This window comes from Acyrthosiphon pisum, chromosome A2, assembly GCF_005508785.2.
Source record: "Acyrthosiphon pisum isolate AL4f chromosome A2, pea_aphid_22Mar2018_4r6ur, whole genome shotgun sequence".
In the NCBI taxonomy this organism is placed as follows: Eukaryota; Metazoa; Arthropoda; class Insecta; order Hemiptera; family Aphididae; genus Acyrthosiphon; species Acyrthosiphon pisum.
Window position 1 is genome coordinate 51,179,521 of NC_042495.1, and position 21,103 is coordinate 51,200,623.

The window sequence follows — 21,103 nt, forward strand, 5'->3', positions numbered from 1 at the left end:
TAGTTATTCCAGGTTTTTTAATATGTAATTTCGTCCAAATTTGAACTTAAAATTACTATAAAAATAAACTGTGCTTATGTATTTCTTAGAATTTTTGGTAACAGAATTAAATATTTACGTGGAATCTTGTTTTAAATTTTCAATCCTTAGATATAAAAGTTGAACATTTTATAAATTTTTAACTACAAAATAATTATTCAATTTTAAATTTGATAAATTTTGTCAAAATATCAACTTCAAATGCTTATAAAAAATAATTGTGCCTATGTATTTTTAATATTTTTCAACTGCTATTGTAACAATGTATCAGGAGCCTTGTATTAATTTTTTACACTTTTTGGCCCAATAGATAAAACTTTATTGATATTTATAGAAAAAAAAAAATGAAAAAAAAATGAAAACTTACAATGTCCGTAAACAGCTCAAAAAGAATCAAATTATTTTCAGAATTTTGTCGTGTATAGAAAATGCTAATATAAACATTCAGTGAAATTTTCAAGTTTCTACAGTCACTCGTTTTTTAATTACAATAAAATAAGAAAATCGTTACGTAAGAAATCGAGTGAATATCAAATGTTGTAAAAATATGAATTTCAAACGCTCATAAAAATTTAATTTGAGTTTCTTATAGACATTTTTTTTTTGATAAAGGTAGATTATCCTATAAGGAATCTTGTATTACATTTTAAAATCTTACTTCTAAAAAGAAAAATTTTTACGAATTATTAACTCAAAATAATTTGCTAATTTTCGTGATTTTTACGTATTGTGTCAATTTTTGAACTTTAAATGCTAATAAAAAAAAAACTGTGACTAAGGATTTTTAATATTTTTCAAATGTCATTGTAACAATATAGTAGGAGCCTTGTATTAAATTTTAAGTATTTTTACTCAACAAATGAAGTTTTATTTACATTCATAGAAAAAAAAACTAATTAAATTGGAAACTGAAATTGTGTTGAAAATTTTATCATATATAGTAAATGGAAATATAAACAACCAGTGAAAATGTCATGTATCTACAGTCATTCGTTTTAAAGTTACACCAAAAACCAAAATCAATTTTCTCGAAAACAGATTTTGCGTAAAAATGCCCGTTTTTCCTTAATTTTTATTTTATTTTTCACGGCGCTTTTAAAAATTTTACTTTTGACCCCCCAAAGTACCAACTAGATTCACTTTCCTATCAGAAAAGGTACTGTTGAAGAAAATCGAAGCACTTTTTCTGTCCTAAAAGGTGATGACAGACACAAGAAAAAAATAAAAAAATAAAAAAAAACACATCATTATAAAATCAATAAATTTATCGTTCCACTCAGAATCTAAAAATGAAAATTAATAACGATAAAAATAGTAAATATATTTAATGACTAAATTATGTAAAAAGCTTATACTTTTTGAAGTGATGACTGATGAGCCGATGAAATAGTATTGTTTGGGCCTGCGATCCTAGAGACCGGTTGCCGCCTGACACACGGTCCTCAGAACCTTATTGTGGAGTAGGGCAAAATATATTGGAACTAGATTAGTAATTTAAAATTACAAACATATATTAATATGAGACATGAGCAAACTTTTGTTTCGTTAAATAATACAATGTGAGGTTATGTATACAAGGTACACAGGGAGGAGGAGGGAATCACCGACTGACTGCACAACCGCAGCTATGATGTTGACTTGAACTGATATGCTTGGCAATGTCCGTATAACCAAGTATTAATCGTAAAAATAAAAGGAATAAAACCGGGAAAATTTACCAAGAAATGTGGAAATATGCCCTTAAAGTGTTTCTCTAATCATTGATCTCATCAGTCATTAATCAGTTTTAATGAGTTCAATAGACGAATTTTTTATATGATGTGTCAATATACGTGTAAACTAGGACCAGCCTATTTGAGTTCAATACGCGACGACTATTATATTAACAAAGTATTAAATATACAATACCTATGCATATTATTACACACAGCATATAGGTTAATTGTTTTATTTAAAGTTTTTTTTTTTATTCATCTTTAAAGAATAATCGTGAAATTATTATTCACTTTAAAACTTATATATCTACCTATTATATTGTAGCAAACTTACACCGCAGTATTCCTGGTACCTAATGACTTATTTTGAAATCTGATGAAACTATCCATTCCTATAGATATTCTTATAGACATTCACATTTTAATAGTACCTATATAATAATATAATTGTATTATTGTGACACGTGCCCACGTGCGTGTTAAATATTTCATATTGCAGTTACAGTAGGTACCTACCTATGATATATCATTAATTTTGATACAAAACCAGCTAAGTGTGTGCTATACCCACGCGTTACGCACTCCCGACCTAATTACTTAATAGCGTGTTTAAATACTGGACATTGTAACTATTAATATTTTAAATTCTAGGCGAGTTGATAAATTTTGATGTCCTAATTATTCGTTACTCCTTTTTATACATTAAGTATCTATATTAAATTCCGTTGGTGTGAACCTGTCCATATACCCCATACAGGCGTTTCTAGTAGCTAAGTCATCCCAAAATTAGATTCGGAGTATTTCAGACGAGTCTTCAGATTGCTACTAGTGCAGATGCCAGATATAGTGATTATTTGATAAAATCAAAGTATAAAGAAAGATTATTGATTATTATAAAGTGGTTTAGCTTATACAAATTGTATAGGTAGGTAAATTAAAAATATATCTATATAATTGTTTAAATTGATTTGTTGAACCAAATCTGGACTTTAGCGATCATACCATGTCGTTTATATCATTACATGTACTAGGGCACTATATATACTGACTTTTAAATTGACAATTTCGAGTACAACACAGCTGCTGCTGGTAAGTGGTAGGTAGATGTTAATGTGTAATAATAGGTACCTAGGTATTGTATAATGTATTGTTGACGTCGTTTGATAGCTATTTCATGTATTTACCTATGAGTGTAGACCGTCCGCCGACGCCAGCGTTGTTTATGAGCACGTCGACGCCGCCGAACGTTTCCTCGACCCATTGGAACGCTCGTATGATCTCTTCCTCGTGACACAAGTCCACGTTTAATGGGTAGAGGTTTGTCGTTTTTAATTCATCTTTCAGTTCCTATACGCAATTATAGATAAATATATTTATCAAATATTATGTAAATAATATTATGTTACATAAGGTGCAATGAGTATATTATTTTGATAATGTTTTTAATATATTGATTTTTTTTATATACCAACATCGTACAAAATCAATGACATAACACAAAACCATATATATAATTATATGTGTATATAGTATGTATGGTATACATATATTATATTATATAATAATAATTAATTTATACCTACCTATATAATATATAATGATCGTATCTAGTACGTTTTTCATTTATTTACACCCATGATAGACCTATAATAAAATGGACTTATAACAGAGAGATAAAGATAGAGAGAGGTCCAGGTGCCAACATTGTTGGAAAAAGATAGTATATACACAACTTAAGACTTTTTATAATTTATACCTACCCATTAAAAGTGAGAGAGAGAAAGAAGTTACGATGATAACAACGTTTTTAGAAAAAGTTAGCATACACTATTTAAGACTTAGATCCCATCATATATTTTGCACAGCCGCACAGGACAATCTCTTTCTAACAATGTTGGCTCCTGGCAATCTATACCTTGGCATGGCCGTATGGGGTACACACAGTCCATATAATATTATTAATGTGTCTATGTTTACGCCATTATATCGTGCTCGGATTTAATTGAATATCTAATGGTATTTATTGGGTTCCTATTACCTACCTAGTCATGTGATCTACCAAAAACTGTTCTGTCAAATATATTATATATATATATATGTATATGAATTAGGTGTATATAATCTAAAAAATCTATAATAATATAACTTATTAATCTAATATACCTGTCGTTATAGGTATCTAGCTCAAATACCGGCTGAAAAAAATATGTGTATGCAGTATGCACTATGCATACCTACCTATAATATAATATATTTTATAATAGCAAATAGCTTTTGTCATTTTATATCACAAATTAAATACAAAATATAAAATAATAGCCAATAGGTGGGTATAGCCGTATAGGCAAGACTGTTAGTAACAGTCTGTTAGTGGCACGGAAAGTAGGAAACACAAAATATGATACAACGATATAATAAGTTATTGTGTGTGTCTGTACTGTAGGACTGTCTATACGCTTACATTTAAATTCAGTCTTGTTAAGAATACTTTTCAAATGTGTTCAGAATACGTAGGTATTAAATACCTACTTATTGGTGTCATTACTCATTTGTATTTCAAATACATACCAATTCGAATACCTACTGTCTTTTAAAAGAATTTTACTATAAATAAAAAATATATTTTAAAAGTATTCAAAATACTTTACAAGTACTTTTTTTAGAGTATTAAAATCTTTTACGTTTACCACAAATGTACGGGTCCTTAAAATTATTAATAAATATTTGAATTAAGGATATCAGATGTCACATACTCACAAAGGTGCCTCGTTCCTATTACATTGTCAAGTTAAACTTCAGCAAGGTAGATATGAATTGTAGGTATTGTGTCATCTGTGTATTTAATGAAATCTTAAAAATTCTTATAAGCATTATAAAACATTATTTTAACACCATATTTTTTTTAAATTGTAATATAAGGAACAAAAATATTGTTCGTTGAAATATGACGGTAAACAAAAAGTATTTAGTTAGTATTCTGGTACAAAAATCAAAGAAAAATTATTTTAAAAGTATTTAAAATACACTCGTCAAAAACTATTTGAAAAGTATTTGAATTACCAAAAAAATACCAAGTTAAATAGGTAAGTATTTGAACACTTAACAAGACTGCATTTAATACAATAAAATTGTACCTAATTTATAACCTAATAATAAATATTGTTTTAATGGTTTGTAATAGTTTAATTAGTAAACAACAAATAAATAATTTAATTTATAAATACATTATGATATGTATTATTATATTATATGTATTGCGTGTATATTATTATATCTAGTCTATACAGTCACGTGCATTGTACCGCCACTTTTGAGAAGATAATTATTGTTTTTGTACATCAAAATATTATATCCCTGATATAATATATTATCATTACCTACTGAACGTCTACACATTTATTGTATTGTTTGTGTACATTGCATGACATATATAGGTACTGATATTAATAAATAATAGGTATATATAGAGCCATATAGGTTGTCTGAGGTAATCACTATCACAGATGTTTTATTTATGTTATAGAAACATTGAAACGGCTCACCATATAATATTATGAAAATGAAACGAAGAAGAGCGATGGAACCAGATTCTTTCAAGTTAGATTTTACTTTTTCTTGATGCATATAGGTACGACGCGCACACACATAATATTATGCGGTGTGTCTTACGTAAGTATAGAAACCCGTTAATTTGAGCGTAAGCCCTATTGCCGATGGGGACTAAAACGAATTTCGTATTGCCCCCTAAATGCACATTTGACATGTGTTTTACTAATGATTTTTATTGATCTTTATCCTTGACATAATAACAATTTGGCATGCAAATCAAAATAGTTGCGATGAAATTTTAGTAACTCAAATGTAAGTAGGTATTGCGTTTAACCGGTTATCGAATAAGGCATAAGCAATAAAGTGTCATAATAGATATCAATAAAGTGATGATTGTACCTGTATAAAAATTATATGATAAATGATAACAAATTATAAAAATAATACTATGATGTTTATATAGGTACATAAAATGTTTTTATTTTTTTAAAGTGTTGCTGTTCATTATAATAGAAATAGTTACTACTTCATTACACATTTTCAAGACATAGATATTTTGTAATTTGTAAATTATACATAATAGTAGTATAGCTTAGTTCCACAACTAAAGTAGGTACATTAAAAGGCTTAGTTTAAATTTAAATAAGTCTTTGTTATGATTTTGTAAAATATTATATTGACAATAAACTACCTATTATTATTATTATTATTAAGTTAAAAATGAATAGCTTGGTATTTGTGCATTCTAATTTTTAACTGATTTTATTTGTGTTAATTCTTCCTTAACTCTATTAATATTTAAAACACATTGGCATCATTATTTTGTTTTATTTATTATTTTATTTAGATATTATGTCGGTATTGGCATATTGCCTATCATTATCGATGAAAAAACTATTAGACGTTATTAAAAATTGCTTTGATAGGTATTATATTAAGATACTATTTAACACGTTGATATGCATAATAATATAGGGAGGTACAATGTAAATCGCTCGACTTAAAAAGTAAATTGAACGATATTTCGTGAAATTAGAGAAAAATAAATAAAATTATAAACATTTCTTTTACAACGTGATCCATTTATAATATTGTTGAATCCTTAGATCTTATAGGTATTATAGTATATGATCTAATGTCTAAACAGTATACCGTGGTTAAATTAAACATACACAGAAGTTGTAATTATATGCCTCCCAACAAAATAAATACCTACTGATAATAATTTAATTGATAGCACATTTTATAAAACTTTTAGAATGTACTAAGTAGAACGTAGATATAATAAATATTATATACCTAGTAAAAAATAATTTGAAAGATGAATTAGGTCAACATTTTATATTTAAATGAGATGTAGGTATACTGTATACTTACTTATTTAAGAAACAAATAATGAAAACTAGTTTTGAATTTTGAAATAATGTAATGTTAGCAAAAATATCTGCAACCATTACCCATACTTAACTGAAAAAATGACGTTACTTAATTTTATATTTATATTTTTAATTTACTTTTATTCACTGTTTTAACTAGGTATTAGAACCAAATTATAATCAATGTTATTTTTAACCGTATCTATTACCCATAAAAATAAAGTTCTATTGTCATAAAAATATTGTTTTAGGTACAATTCTGCAATACGTGTACCTATACCTATACCAATACCTATACCAATGATTAAAGACAGTATATTTAATAAATGCCTATAGCAATACCTACCATATTGTTTTTTTTAACTGGATTCAACTTGTGCTGTAAAACAATGTATGGTGTAAAACTCGTTGTCTGTGAACACGATATTAGCTGCGCATATGGAATATTATAATATTATAAGCAACGAACATATTATATTATATAATTAACCAGTGGTCCGTTGGGTGTAACATAAAAATCATTTTTTTGAAAAAATCTAACTATTAGATGACAGAGGCTTTAGGTTTGTCGATTACGTTTTTGGAACATATGCGAAAACGGGATGCACCAGGTATTATAAGTAATAATCATTATGATTCAAATTTAAAATTTGTATTTTATATAAACGTGGGATACTCGTTGCTATACTTTGTAATTGCTAATCGTCTATATGTAAATGGTCAATTACCCAGAAAATGGTTAAACCTCTGCTCTATACCTACCTATATATATAGTATATAATATATTATACATATAAATATGTAATATAGGAAAGCCGTCATAAGTCAACAATCTGCCGCTGTTTAGTCAGTATTTGGGTAGGTACTTACCAACAAAAGTTCGGTCTGCTTGTCAATGGCTACGACTGCAAGGTCCAAGTCCAGAAGTCTCTTAGTTATCGCCATGCCTATACCTCCGTTGGCGCCGGTCACGAACGCCACTTTACCTTTCCAACGGTTCATATTGGTGGTCATTATATATATTTTGTTGAATTACAAAAATAGAAAACGTATTTCAAAATTGCGATTGTGTCCGTTATGCTTTGCCTAATATCACTGAATACTATTTAATGGTAAACCTTTACAGTTATTATCACTATAATTCAGGTAAGTTAGTATGGCCATTGGCGCGTGCACGCACATCAGCAACTGCTTCAACGGGTGTCTGATTACGACTACCACCGGTTCTGGATTTGACGCAGCGCCTTGCCAAATAGAAATATTATATAGGAACGTCGTCCTCGTCATTTCTCGTTCACGGCCGGTGGGGTCACCGTATAAGAATTTAGAGATTACAACTCACGCAAAGAGGAAAAAAAAGTTTTTGAAAGAAATTTGTTCCAGCTAATGGACATAGGTATATACGTCATATTAATATTATATAGGTACACAATATATATAACTGAGTATTGGCAATAATATAAAGTTGACATTATTTTTTTTGATACTGAAGACCCCTCGTGGGTCACGAGTCGTGGATAATAGAAACTGCGTAAATATTTTTATGTTATATCATAATCTCGTATTTCGTATAGGTAAGTAGGTATGTCATATTAATTTATTTTGTGTGATGACGAGAGGATGTAGGTATATCGGCAATGATAATACATATATATGATGTGTGATGCATGGCATTTATGCATTTATGATTAGTGGTTACCTACAAGCTCATGCAGTTAGGTATGCCTATTTCCTACATTATATTTATATACTTGGTAGTTATTTACTTATATAGGAACATGTAAAGTACCTATATGCTTACTGATTAGGTGGTTGGGTACTTGGGGGGTGCCTTAACTATAATATAGCATTATATTATGGTCACTTTCCTGAAGAAGTTGATAGGTATATGATTATATAAAGATAATAATGCTTAACTAATTACTTATATTTGTTAAACGTGGTCAACTATTCTGTATTAAAATAATAGTGTTGGATTTCCGTGTCATTCGTCATCTACATCATTATAGCAGGTATCTGGTATATATATATATATGTGTGTGTTTATTAATGTAGTATAATGTGTTAATGTATATATTATGTGTAAATGTGTTTATATTACAGCAACTACGATTAATAAAATATTGATTTGGAATAATATTGTCGGAAGCCTACAACAGCCAGGTTTACCAAGATTTGTTCAATTAAAAAGACTTGTAATTTTTACTTAATATACCTATTTATTAATTCACAAATAAATAATTTACCTAATAAGAATAACAATAACAATAACATTCAAAAAACTCATTGACGTGAAGGTAGTGTCTCGTAATGATTCCAGAATACATCTCGCAAATTTGTAAATTTTGGGGTTCCTTGTTATATTATATGGTAACCCCTTTGTCCCTTTCTTGGGCTCGTATGTTACCTACCTGCAATAGCGGCAGTGTGGCACCAAGGACGGACCTGGGTAGTCCATGGCCCACCTTAAAAGTTGAAAACATCTGGCACACCCGTTGGCCATACTTAAATTTTAGATTTAACTCAATAGTTTGAATTCAAATTTTAAAGTATATTAATATATTATGGTCAAAAATAAACTAGTAAAGTATTGTAACCACTCTTTTCAATAGGGGTGAGATTAAAATACCAAAAAGCTTAAGGCAAGATTAAGTAGAGTGGTCGCTTAATATTTAAATGTAGTATATAATATGTAGTATTGTATAATTTAAATATTATATTAACATAATAATAATCTACAGTCTGCTATGGTTATTTCTTATATTCTTCCTATCGTGTTTAATTCTTGGAACTAAAATGCACTTTTAGTTTCTTTATATAATATGTTTGAGGTAAGTATATAATAAATTTATCTATTCCTCCTGTGAGCTTTGTGTGTGAGTACCACGATTTAAGATATATAGGTTCTATCTTAAATCGTGGAGAGTACTAAAAAGGCTTAATTATAATACCTAATCTAACATTCTAACCTGTATGATTATGGCTAGGGTTTGTAAGAGTGGCGTGTATAGAAAAAAATCTACTTATAGATATTTAATTCTTGGAATTAAAATGCACTTTTTGTTTATTTATATAATATGTATGACGTAAGTGTATCATTTATCTATTCCTGCTGCGAGCTTTGTGCGTACTGCGTGAGTAGGTTCTGAGTAGGCTTAATTATAATAATCTGACCGATGTGATGTCGAGTATAAACAAAACTAATTATAGGTATTTCAATTTTTAATTCAAAATATCAATATTCACTTCGATCCTGTCGATTTACTGACCCTGTAAATTCACGAGAACGTTTTGTTTACAAAATGTCACTAACTCTTGTAAAAACTGGTATAATGTGTAAAAATTCCCGTTTTCTTAAATTTCTTTTAGTTTTTCTCGTCACTTTTGAAAATTGCTAGTCAATTTTTACCTCTCAAAAGTACCAACTAGATTTACACTCCCATCAAAAAAGATATACTGGTTGAAAATGTTTAAAAAAAAAAATTTTAAAAATGTTACAAATGTTTAAAAAGCTAGTTTGTTAAGACTTACGATCATAATTCATAGGTTAATAATCTATCGATTATACCTATACTCATAAATTTAGAATATCGAGGTTTGAAATATGTTTCAAGTGAAAAGTTTTGGAGAATACTGATCATCGGTTTTTTTAACTGACAAGTTAGGTAAGTAAAAATTTTACATCGTTTATACTATAGCCTAGGGGTACCAAACTTTTTTTGATTAATTTCTACTGAGAATATTATATTTTGTCTTTAATGGTCGACTCGCGTAAAAAAAATATTTTCTTATTTTTAAGTCTTTATTCTAGAAACTACTATTAATAATAAACAATACCTATATAAATCACAAAATTAACATTTAAAGTTATATAAAAATGAGTTTTTCATATTGAATTTATCAATAATAATTTCAAAATAAATTAACATATCATACTGTTGGCGTAGAAACGTGGCTTTCATATTATTGGTCAGTTGATTATTATCTGCAGGGGAATAGTCTCTGGTTACTAAACAAAGACGCTGCTCTAAAAAATCATCAGAAACTAGAAAGTATAGCTCGGTGTTCAGCTTTTATAACTTTCATGTGAGGAAATGCCAATCCACACAAATATGTTAATCCGAAATATGTGTGTAACTCTAGAGGCGATTTTTAATATTCCAATTATTGTTAGTATCATAACGAATAATATAATTTCAAAAATATCATATTTTTATTCTTGGATATCACAGTTGGAAAAATAGATATTCAAAATAACTTCGACCAAAGCCTAGTAATAACTTGGTGATAAATGGAAATCAGTTTTAAAAATTGAAATCCGTCAAACCAAATTCCTTCAGTTTTGTCTTGCTTTTTGGTCTAAAAATCACTTTTTGAAATTTAAAAAGGCTATCTAATTTAATTACATTGCCAATTCCTGCGCATACGTAAGTTATAATTAACAGAAAATATAAATAACGACCGACCTACCGGGCGGTGTTATGCGGTCCTATACTGTTATAATTCAGGAAATATTGACCGAAAACGATTTTATTCTACATGAAACTCGCATATACAGACATACTAATCTTCATTTACTTTGCACACACTTACTAGTCATTTTAATGTCATCATGTTAAATTATCTATATTAATTTCCTTAAAACACGTGGAGCCCCGTTAAAAAATACGAAAAATACAAAGGCACGAAAACGGAAAGGAAAATTTTGGTACCTAGGTAAACTACATAAACTATCGTTATCAATATATTATGGTTGATCTAATCCCATTTACTTTGCTCAGTCAGTCAGAATCGTTCATTTACAGTGACGTACTGGAGTAGATAGATACTTAATGACGAAGTAGGTACCACCCAGGTATATTCAAAACTTATTATAATCCAGAACCCATTATGTTTTTCAATTTTTTATTTATACATTTTAAACTAAAATAAATTAACTACTAACCACCAGGAAGCTATAGTAACTAGTAATAGTACCATGCAAGATAGGCAGGCACTATTAAAGCTATTATACTATTACAATGTTATGACATTATACTATGCGGATTGTGAACAAGAAATTAACTAGGTATGTCATTCTGTATTTTAGCAGCGGTCAAGGGTACATATTAGAAAGTTGCATAGGCGGGCACATGTTTGAATTTTTAGGGGCGTCTACGCCCCCGCACCCCCTCTCACACGCATTACTACACCTTGCTAATAAAAATATGAGTAAATTAGTGTACTATAAAGAATAATGACATTAAATAATAAATAATATTGATTATTTTACGGAACGTGGTCGCAAATCGCAACGATATTATTCTATGTCTGTTATGTGCCCAGTGGTCGCAACTTACTACCTAGACCCCCCATAGACTAAAATTTTAAACTATTAAAAATTATATTTTAATACATCAAGTTACATTTTAATTGTAAGATTACGGTGTTATGCTTATTTCTTTTACCATTTAAAGAGTTTATGAATAAACATTTTTGTTGGTTTTTCAAGGATATCATTTTTTTATACTTTTTACATGTTAAAAAAATTTGGACCCCCTTTGAAAAATTCCTGGGTACGCCCCTGGTTAAGTCATAAAGTCATAAGTCATACTTCATATGTGTGTTGTATATTTAAATGCATATCTCCGCAAAAGTTGACTACAGTGTGTAGTTACGACCGTTCTTCCTGTAGCAAATATTATATTAAATATACCCCTCCCCTTGGTCCTTTTTATTTTACTGAATAAGGATTTCGTTTTTGTTGTACTCATATGTACATAAATATACATGCATAGGAACATGGTTGAACATTAAGAAGATTTTATGAACCAATGGTGTCTGCGGTCCACCGCTCATATTGTGTTTACAGCTGTATGTGCGACCTACCTACTAGCTGGGTCTGTGGGCCAAGGTGGTTTGGTATATGACGGGCGTGTGTTTACAAACAACCATACCTGTTAACCTGTAGGTACTGCAGGTAAGTAGAGCCAGTATATAATAGTAGTAGTATAGTATATCATAATAATATTAAAAAGCGCACTGTATATCGTCGCGTAATACGTAATCATAATAATAATATGTAACAATTTCACTAAGTCTCGATCAAGCGTATCGTGGAGTGTATAGACCGGACTTTTGTGTTTGGCGAATGGCTGCACGTTGTCGCCGCCACCCGTGGGGAGAGAGAGAGGCTGTCTATATAGTTGATGTGAAAATGAGAGATATAATATAATAGTAGGTATACTTACCTATAATAATAATATGTAATAAGGCGTTCTACCCAATAAGAAAAATATATATATAATATTATTACAGTGCACCTAACCCGTGAAAATATTAATTATAAACGCAGCAGTCAACAAGCCAGGCAATCATCAAATTATTAGTTATTGTGCGCATTGCAGCTTACAGGCGTATGTATATAATAATAACGTGTTCGTATATTATTTATATGAATATAATAGTGGATAATACAGCTATTCAGCAAACACTCATTATTTCGATGATTACATCTATATAGAATTAACTTTATACGAAATTTGTATTTTTCAAAATTTAATACAGGTACAATAGGTACATGTTATTCTATAATATTATGATGTATTGTTCTTATTTTTGTTGATGAAACCACGATAAGCTATTATCAACATTTGGCTTTTGAATAGTAGGTACTCAATCTATGTACATTTTTAACTAGATAATTTGAAAGCCTGAATTTGAGTAATTGTATGAAAGTGTTGACGCGTAATAAATATATAAAATTATAAATTAATATATTAAATTTATTATTCAATAAGTAATTTCGATAAAAGTTATTAACTTAAAAAAAAATCATAATATATGTATAGGTGTTACGTTTATTTATGCAGGTATAATATTTTATATTACATATTTTGCGCAGTAGAATAACTTATAGCCACTTATGAGCTAGGTTGCATTTATTTCTGTCATTCGAATTGACTGTTCACTCGAATTTCGTTTGAAAGTAAAATGATAAATGTATATTATATGGTACGTATGATGAGGTGTGACGGATTGGTTTTTTCTCGACTCCAGACCAGATCGTACTTAGAAAACAACCATTATAATTTATAATACATTATCATAATATACATTTTTTAATAATAAAACGTTGCAGCAACGCGACGGCGCAGTGGCAACCCAATAGGCCACAATAGTAAAAGAGAAAAACGAAAATTACATGTCATTAATAAATTGATACAACGATACCTCGCCTATAATCGCTATATAGATATAATATGACTTCCAAAGAAATATTTATTATGACCGCACAAATATTTAATCATTTAAAAATACGTACGGACATGCAATATACAATAGTACATTTTTATATTTTCCACAAAGAAAATGTAATTACTAATTAGTATTGCTAAGATTTATATAAATTATAATTTATAACTATATACAATATTAAATAGTAAGATATGAATTTAACTATTTGTTAAAATATGCAATAAAAATGTAACAAGTTAAGCATATTATAATTAACAAATAATTTTCATACATTTTTTGTTTGTTTTTCCTCATTGTTATTCCCCAAATATTCTAATTTTGCTTAGTCCAACTAGATACAGTTTTCCACCAAAAACTAGAGAGTGCTCTATTTTGAAAACTGGAGTATTTTTACTGCTCCAAAAGGTGATAAATTATGACAGACCTGACATGAACTCGGGATGAGGTACTTAAGTCCTCATCTTTGAAAATGTTGTATACGTATATTCGCTTACTCGTATCTATTTATTTATATAATAAATAGTTCGTATTTCAAAAAATCCAAATAATATAAAATTATTATATAAAATAATAAAAAAAAATTGTTGATATCGCTATCAAATTGTATTTATAATGTTATAGGTATCCTATATGCTATATAGGTAATCTATTTAGTACTAAAATTGTAACTGTATTTTTCTAAAAATAAATGTACCTAACCTTCCTCCCAATTTCAGATTTCTAGAACAGGGCCTTTGATATACATAATAAAACACCTACTCACATCATTGTGAAATTAATACATTCATCGCTCACAGAATCTAAAATAATATATATTATAATATTATATAATATCTTATATCTACCTATACAAAGAGCTGTTTCTAAATAAAATTATAATTATAATTATAATAATAAATAACGATAACGTAAAACATGATTATTATTATTATTGTTCAAACAGTGTACACAATTTTTATAATTTCATATCTTATGAACTTAGCTATGAAACTTATCAACTTCACACTTTATAACTTATTATAGTTACAATTATTGCATTTAATGTATAAGACTAATACTATTATTGTTGCTGAGAAATACATAAAAATATATAAAAATTAACCTACAATCAAATGATTATTGAGAACCATTATTTAAAAGTATGAACAACGATGTAGACGTTGAGCCAGGTCACTTCCTAGTTTGATAAGATATTTTTCATACTTAGTGTGACGTTAATATCCGCTATATAAGTCTCATCATCATTGGAAGGCCTATTTGATAGTCACATACTCATTACTCACATAGGTATTTAATTTATGATCTATGACTTATTATTTTTTCTTATTAATTCGTAATCCTCAATATGCAAATGTGCTGAGTACCTACACTAATGATTGTATAAAAATGTTTTTCAATGAATGCAGGGTTACATGAAACCCATAACCTCCACTCTCTCCGACCCAGCAAAATAAGAATGTTTTAAAAAAGAAAAATTACTGGTAAAATGTACTAATAAACATGTACTATTTAATTTTAATATATTTTTTTTTTTTTTATTTATTTTTTATTTACAATCTGTTACATAAAATTGAACAATAAGTAAAATAGATAAGTGAATAGGAAGTGGCTTGAAGAAAGGACAGATTTAAGAAGCCTTCCAGTGAAGACACTTAGTAATTTTAATATGAATATTGAATATACAAATTTTATTATACCATAGAATACTATTTTTTTTTTTTTTTTTTTTTTTTTTATTTATTTGAAGTAATCTACAATCTATACATTTCTTAGTATAATAAGTAGGTTTGATAGGTGACAAGTAAGAGTGATGTGAATAATAAGATTAGGGAAGATACCCCAGTGGTAACACCCTGTAAAAGAATACTATTTAAATAAATAAAGATAAGTAATCGTAATTGAATTAACATAATTAATTTTATCGGCATTTTAATATATTATACGTAGCCGTAGGTAGGTACCTAGACACCTAGTAATATATTATATATTAATATGAAAAAATGAATCTTTTTTAAATAGCTAAATGTATAATATTATCGTTATTAATTAATAACTTATTATTATTCTATCTTTTAGACATAATACCTATTATGAACTGGGTTACTTGATAACATCAACTGAACAATGAACCGGTCAATGAGCATGTTTTCAATTTATTAGTAGGTAATGTAGTACCTACAGCGGTCAGCGGATAAACATAATTATTAATTTATGAAACAAATTAAATTTCACGTGACACGGCAATGTCAGCAATACTATAAAGGTACCTATAGTGCCTACATGCATAATGGCAAATATACAGGGTGATTCAACAAGCACGCTCACTCACTCCCTTTTTCTTCATAATTCAATAATTCAGTTTCCTAGGTATTAAAAATTTGATTTCCGGAATTTTTAAATATATAGGTACTTATCACTTACAGACTATTTTTAATTCTTGAGATTTTTCATACTACTTAAGGAGTGTTTTGAGGATATACAAACTTCTGTTCTTCAAATGACAACCCCTCTATTTAAATGTTAATTATTTAACGGCTAATTTTACTGAACATTTTGACGTATCAAAATCGAAATTCAAAAGAATAGTTTTGAGTTATTTAGTTTGTGCAGGTTATAACCTATACAAGGATAATAAGTCCACGGTAATGGGTTTGGGAGATATGTAGACAATAGTTATTTAAAATGTTGTACCAATTGTTTTAAATTTACTGTAAATAATAACTAATTATTTATAGAATTGGTATAATATTATTATGTTCAATACAACCATAGTGTTTTTTCTCTTACTTGGTATGTGCCAAATTGCCTTGTAAAATATTTTGCTTACATATCTCCCCCACCATTATCTATAATCTGCATGCAGTCATGCAGACAGACATGCAGACATGCAGTTGTAGTAAAACATTGCTATTTTCACTACATACTGAGTGTGTTTAACAACATATGTTATATACTTATATGTAGAGACTACTAGACTATATAGTATATTAAGTAGGTAATTATATAATCCAAAATCTAAAATAATAAATATATTTTGAGTTATTATTAATTTACTTTTGTTTATTTTATTTTTTTTAGATAGATGTGTTAAAACAACAACAGATAATTACTGAAACCAAATTGAATATCAATACAATTTTATTTGTTGGGCAAAAAATCTTGACAATTTAATACAAAGCTATTAATATATTTTTACAATGATATTTTTGAAAAATATTAAAAAACCAATGTCACAATTTTTTATTATAAGCATTTAAAGTTCGAATTTTGACAAAAGGCTTAAAAATCACGAAAATGTGCAAATTATTTTGAGTTAGAAATTCCTAAAAATTTGTACTGATTTGAAATTGTAATACAAGATTCCTTATAAGTAGGGCTGGATTTTGATGCCCTAAAAAATCTCAACAAATGTCCTTAAAAAAATGTAAAAAGTTAGTCGGTCGTCTTTGATCCTATTTAAATTTAATTATAATATATTGAATTATTTTTAATATTTACTAAATTATTTTTTTAATAACTATAAAATATGTTTAATTTTTAACTGTCAATCAAATGTGTGCGGTTTTGAACTATCGACCTTTCAAATTTCCCTTTTTAACAATAGAATAAATGTGTGCGGTATTGAACGGTGTAAAATGTGCGGTTATGATCGGTAAGTGTGGCGGTTATGACAACCACCGTAGAATAGATGAAATAGTGTTAGCAACCTTCATTTTAATAAAACTGGGGGACTTGATCTATTGTATTAGTACAGTAAGATTTGAGAATACCTTGTCATTGTAATATTGAGTTTGTATATTTTATAAATCCACGTGTTTAATTTGAATTCAATAATAAATTATTAAACACAGAGCCAGATTTAAGATAAGAGCCGCCCTGAAGTAATATATATTTGGTACCCCGTATCAAGGAGTTATTAAAAAAACATATATTTCATAAATAACACCATATGGAAATGTGAAAATGGCCGCCTGGAGCAATAGCTCATTTTGCACCTTAGTCAATCCGGCCCTGATTGAACACAAGCAACAATTTTAAATAAAGCATATTCTATTTTATTATATGGGTAGTTTATGATATATATTATAAAATAAGTATTTTTTCAATAAAGTAAATTGAACCAATTTTGCTAAAAGTATAGTAATACAAATATACAGTCACCAAATAATGTCAATACGGTCTTGCAAATATTTTTTTTAAAACTGGTGATTCTAAAAGAAAAATACTTCAATTTTAGTTAATTATAATATTATGTGTAAAACAAATGTCTGTATGCTGCCTCATATGCAATATGATTCTTAGTTGATTAAATAGAATAAAATGTATAATAATATGATTAATCTTTTAAAATGTTATTAATTATTAAATATTAACTTTAATTACTTAACTTTAACTTTAACTTGAATTTACTTTATTTACTTTAATAAGTATCAATAATAAATTAATTTTTTAATTCTTATAAAACAAAAAGATGTAATGTTTAGAAGAAATCAAACTTTGTAAATTATTAAAATTGTATTCATATACCTACTTTCAGTTCTTAATTGTAAAATACATTTTAATAAAAACTAAATAAGATGGTAATAATTTTTAAATTGTATGTACAATTAAAAATGCCATTTAAGTACAGGTAAAGAATTGTGTTATTCTTTTTAATGACTAGAAGATATTTTGACTTCAGTACGTTATAATTAAATAATATCAACTATATAAAATGGCAGTAATTTTACATAATATTTAATACATCATTTATAAAATGATTAAAAAATATATCAAAATGTTTAATTTGAAAGTAAGAAATTATTATTACTTACATACAATAATTATTACTTGAATAACAAATCTTATACTAAAAATTTGAACAATATTACTTTATCAAATTCATTAACCAAAATAGAAATGTTTATATTTTGGAAAACACATTCATAAACTGTTATCTTTAGCTACGGTGATCTGAATCAGATGTTATATATCCAGAGCTCGGTGTGCCTTTTCTTCCTTCAGTAGCTATTATAACTGGAGGTCGTGTGTCGTGTGGATTGAGCCCTGTCCATGTTCTATTTTGAGTAACCATTGATAATGACATATCTGTTCTGACATTTAATGCTGAAGATAACTCGATTTCTTCATTAGGCATTGTTATGTTTCTTAATTTGTTAGTTACTAAAGACATATCGGGTAAATCTAAAATCAAATTTAATTATTATAAGAAATAACTATACAAGTACAAAAATCTTTTATAAATACAACTTGAGTAATCAGTCCCCAAAGCCAATTCAATGTCATCAATATTAACAATTGGTTGCATGTATTCTTTTTGATTTTCTATGACACCCTCTGCACATGTAATATTCACAAAGATTTCAATCTAAATAAATATATAAATAAATAGTCATTGCAAACTTGATAATTATTCATTAGTATAAAATATATTACTTCTGGAAAATTAGCTAATTTGGCAACGTTAGGACGCCCAACAGAAAAAATGTAACATTTTTTGTTTGTCTTTTTGCACAAACATTTAACTCTATTAATACGCTCGAGTAAATCTTTGATGCTTAAACTACATATGAGAATTCCAATATGAGTAGAATCTTTTATCTTTTCTTTTGTAAAGTTTTTTTTTTTTATCACTGATGACAAGCTTCGTTGGGTTAATATATTACAACTATTTTGATAGATATATACTTGACATTCTGTAAAATAAATGTATTCATATAAATAGTTATAAACAATCTATATTATAGTAAAGTCTAATGTTTGTACCTTTTTTCTCTAGTATAAATCTATCAACATTGTTCATGTAGTTATCATGAACTATGTAAACAATATTTTTGTAATTTAAGTTCGGAAATTGTCTTCCAAATATGCATGTATATTCTTGGCCATCAGATACAGTGCAACTAGTAGTATTTTGTTCCTTTAAATCTATGTCAGATAATATTATTGATTTTGCAGGTGCTAATGATTTTGCCAAATGATCTGGAATAAAAAAACAAAATTATTATTAAATATAATAAATTGTAAAATATACCTAAGATTGTTTTTAAGAATTTACCTCGTACATGATGATAAGCCACATCGTACAATACCAAAACAAGTCCCTCATCAGTTTCAAAGGTTTTGATTATCGAATTGGCACACTGGACATCATCTAACGGCTGTTTAGGAAGAACGTAATAGACAGGAAGGTGACTATTTGGTGTCAGACACGACCGTCCAAAATGAATGATACAATCAGCAGCTATGTGTTGGGCGGCTGTTTCATCAACACAACAGCTGAAATGTATGTAATAAAAAATTGATTAGTCACATCGGATTATTCGAGTGAACTGTAATAGTTTTAGTGTGAAAAGCAATAGTATTAGTGTTCACCTGCCATAGGATGTATCACCGAGTATGTATACACGGTGAGCCAACAGTCTTTCAAATTCAGATGAAATTGATACACTTTTGCACAACATGTAGTCCGGTAATTGGATGCATACCTACATACACAATAAAACATAAATATTATTATTATATTAAAATGTTATTATTTAGGAGTAATCGATTACAGGACAGACACCCAGATCTAATTACTTTTTCGAATTTTCCGTTTTTGATCCACTGAGAACAGCAAAATATTTCTTCGGAATACTCCTCCATTGGTAATATTATAATATATACAAGATACGACTGATGTCAAATACAGAGTGCAGGCCTCAGAGTATATATTATTATTATGTGAAATCACTTAAACGAGACCGAAGTTTTCAAATTTTCATTTTACAGTAAAATAATATTGTAGGCTTTAAGATGCCGTATTTACACTTGGTATGAACTATGAGAGTAGAAATCTCGAAAACAGCAATTCAATTAGATCGGTAACAAATTAATAGTGAACTAGTAAAGAGGAAAAAGTTAATAAAAAAAAAATATAAATACGCGTGTAAAGTTAGGATTAGATAACAGTTTGCAGCATTAAATTAAAAAATTAAAATGTTAAGAAAACCAAAAACCTAACGCGTGTCAAGTTAGTAACAGCCAATAGATAACAATTAACATTAAATGATAACAGATCATGATCAGTAATTATTCAGTAGTAAAATGTAGTAACTAAGTAACTAAGCAGTTAGGAACTGTATTCTAGATACAATATTCAGAATAGGTACTTTTTAAGTATTTAGAATACTTTTAAAATACTTT

The 21,103-nt window shown here is 28.1% G+C and overlaps 2 protein-coding genes across 3 annotated transcripts in view; both read right to left on the minus strand.

Annotated features, from left to right (window-relative positions):
- Window positions 1-7,911, minus strand: part of LOC100166294 (dehydrogenase/reductase SDR family member 11) — a 15,415-nt gene extending 7,504 nt beyond the window's left edge. Inside the window, exons 1-2 of the mRNA XM_001949323.5 lie at window positions 7,550-7,911; window positions 2,939-3,101 (exon numbers count right to left, since the gene is read on the minus strand). Coding sequence (XP_001949358.2) covers window positions 2,939-3,101; window positions 7,550-7,693 — 307 coding nt within the window. The 5' untranslated portion in view covers window positions 7,694-7,911. The remainder of the gene's footprint in view (window positions 1-2,938; window positions 3,102-7,549) is intronic.
- A 10,769-nt stretch (window positions 7,912-18,680) lies between these two features.
- LOC100168350 (2-(3-amino-3-carboxypropyl)histidine synthase subunit 2) lies at window positions 18,681-20,955 on the minus strand. 2 transcript variants are annotated; one of them, XM_001949288.5, is made up of 7 exons: window positions 20,498-20,955; window positions 20,291-20,403; window positions 19,974-20,194; window positions 19,682-19,897; window positions 19,352-19,611; window positions 19,166-19,283; window positions 18,681-19,099 (listed from the first exon to the last, which is right to left on the minus strand). In XM_001949288.5, the coding sequence occupies exons 1-7, from the start codon at window positions 20,561-20,563 to the stop codon at window positions 18,855-18,857; spliced, it is 1,239 nt and encodes a 412-aa protein (XP_001949323.1). In that variant the 5' UTR covers window positions 20,564-20,955; the 3' UTR covers window positions 18,681-18,854. The 2 variants fall into 2 exon arrangements, with proteins under 2 accessions (XP_001949323.1, XP_008187718.1); XM_008189496.3 differs by having other exon boundaries at window positions 18,696-19,099; window positions 19,163-19,283.
- Between the last annotated feature and the right edge of the window lie 148 nt (window positions 20,956-21,103).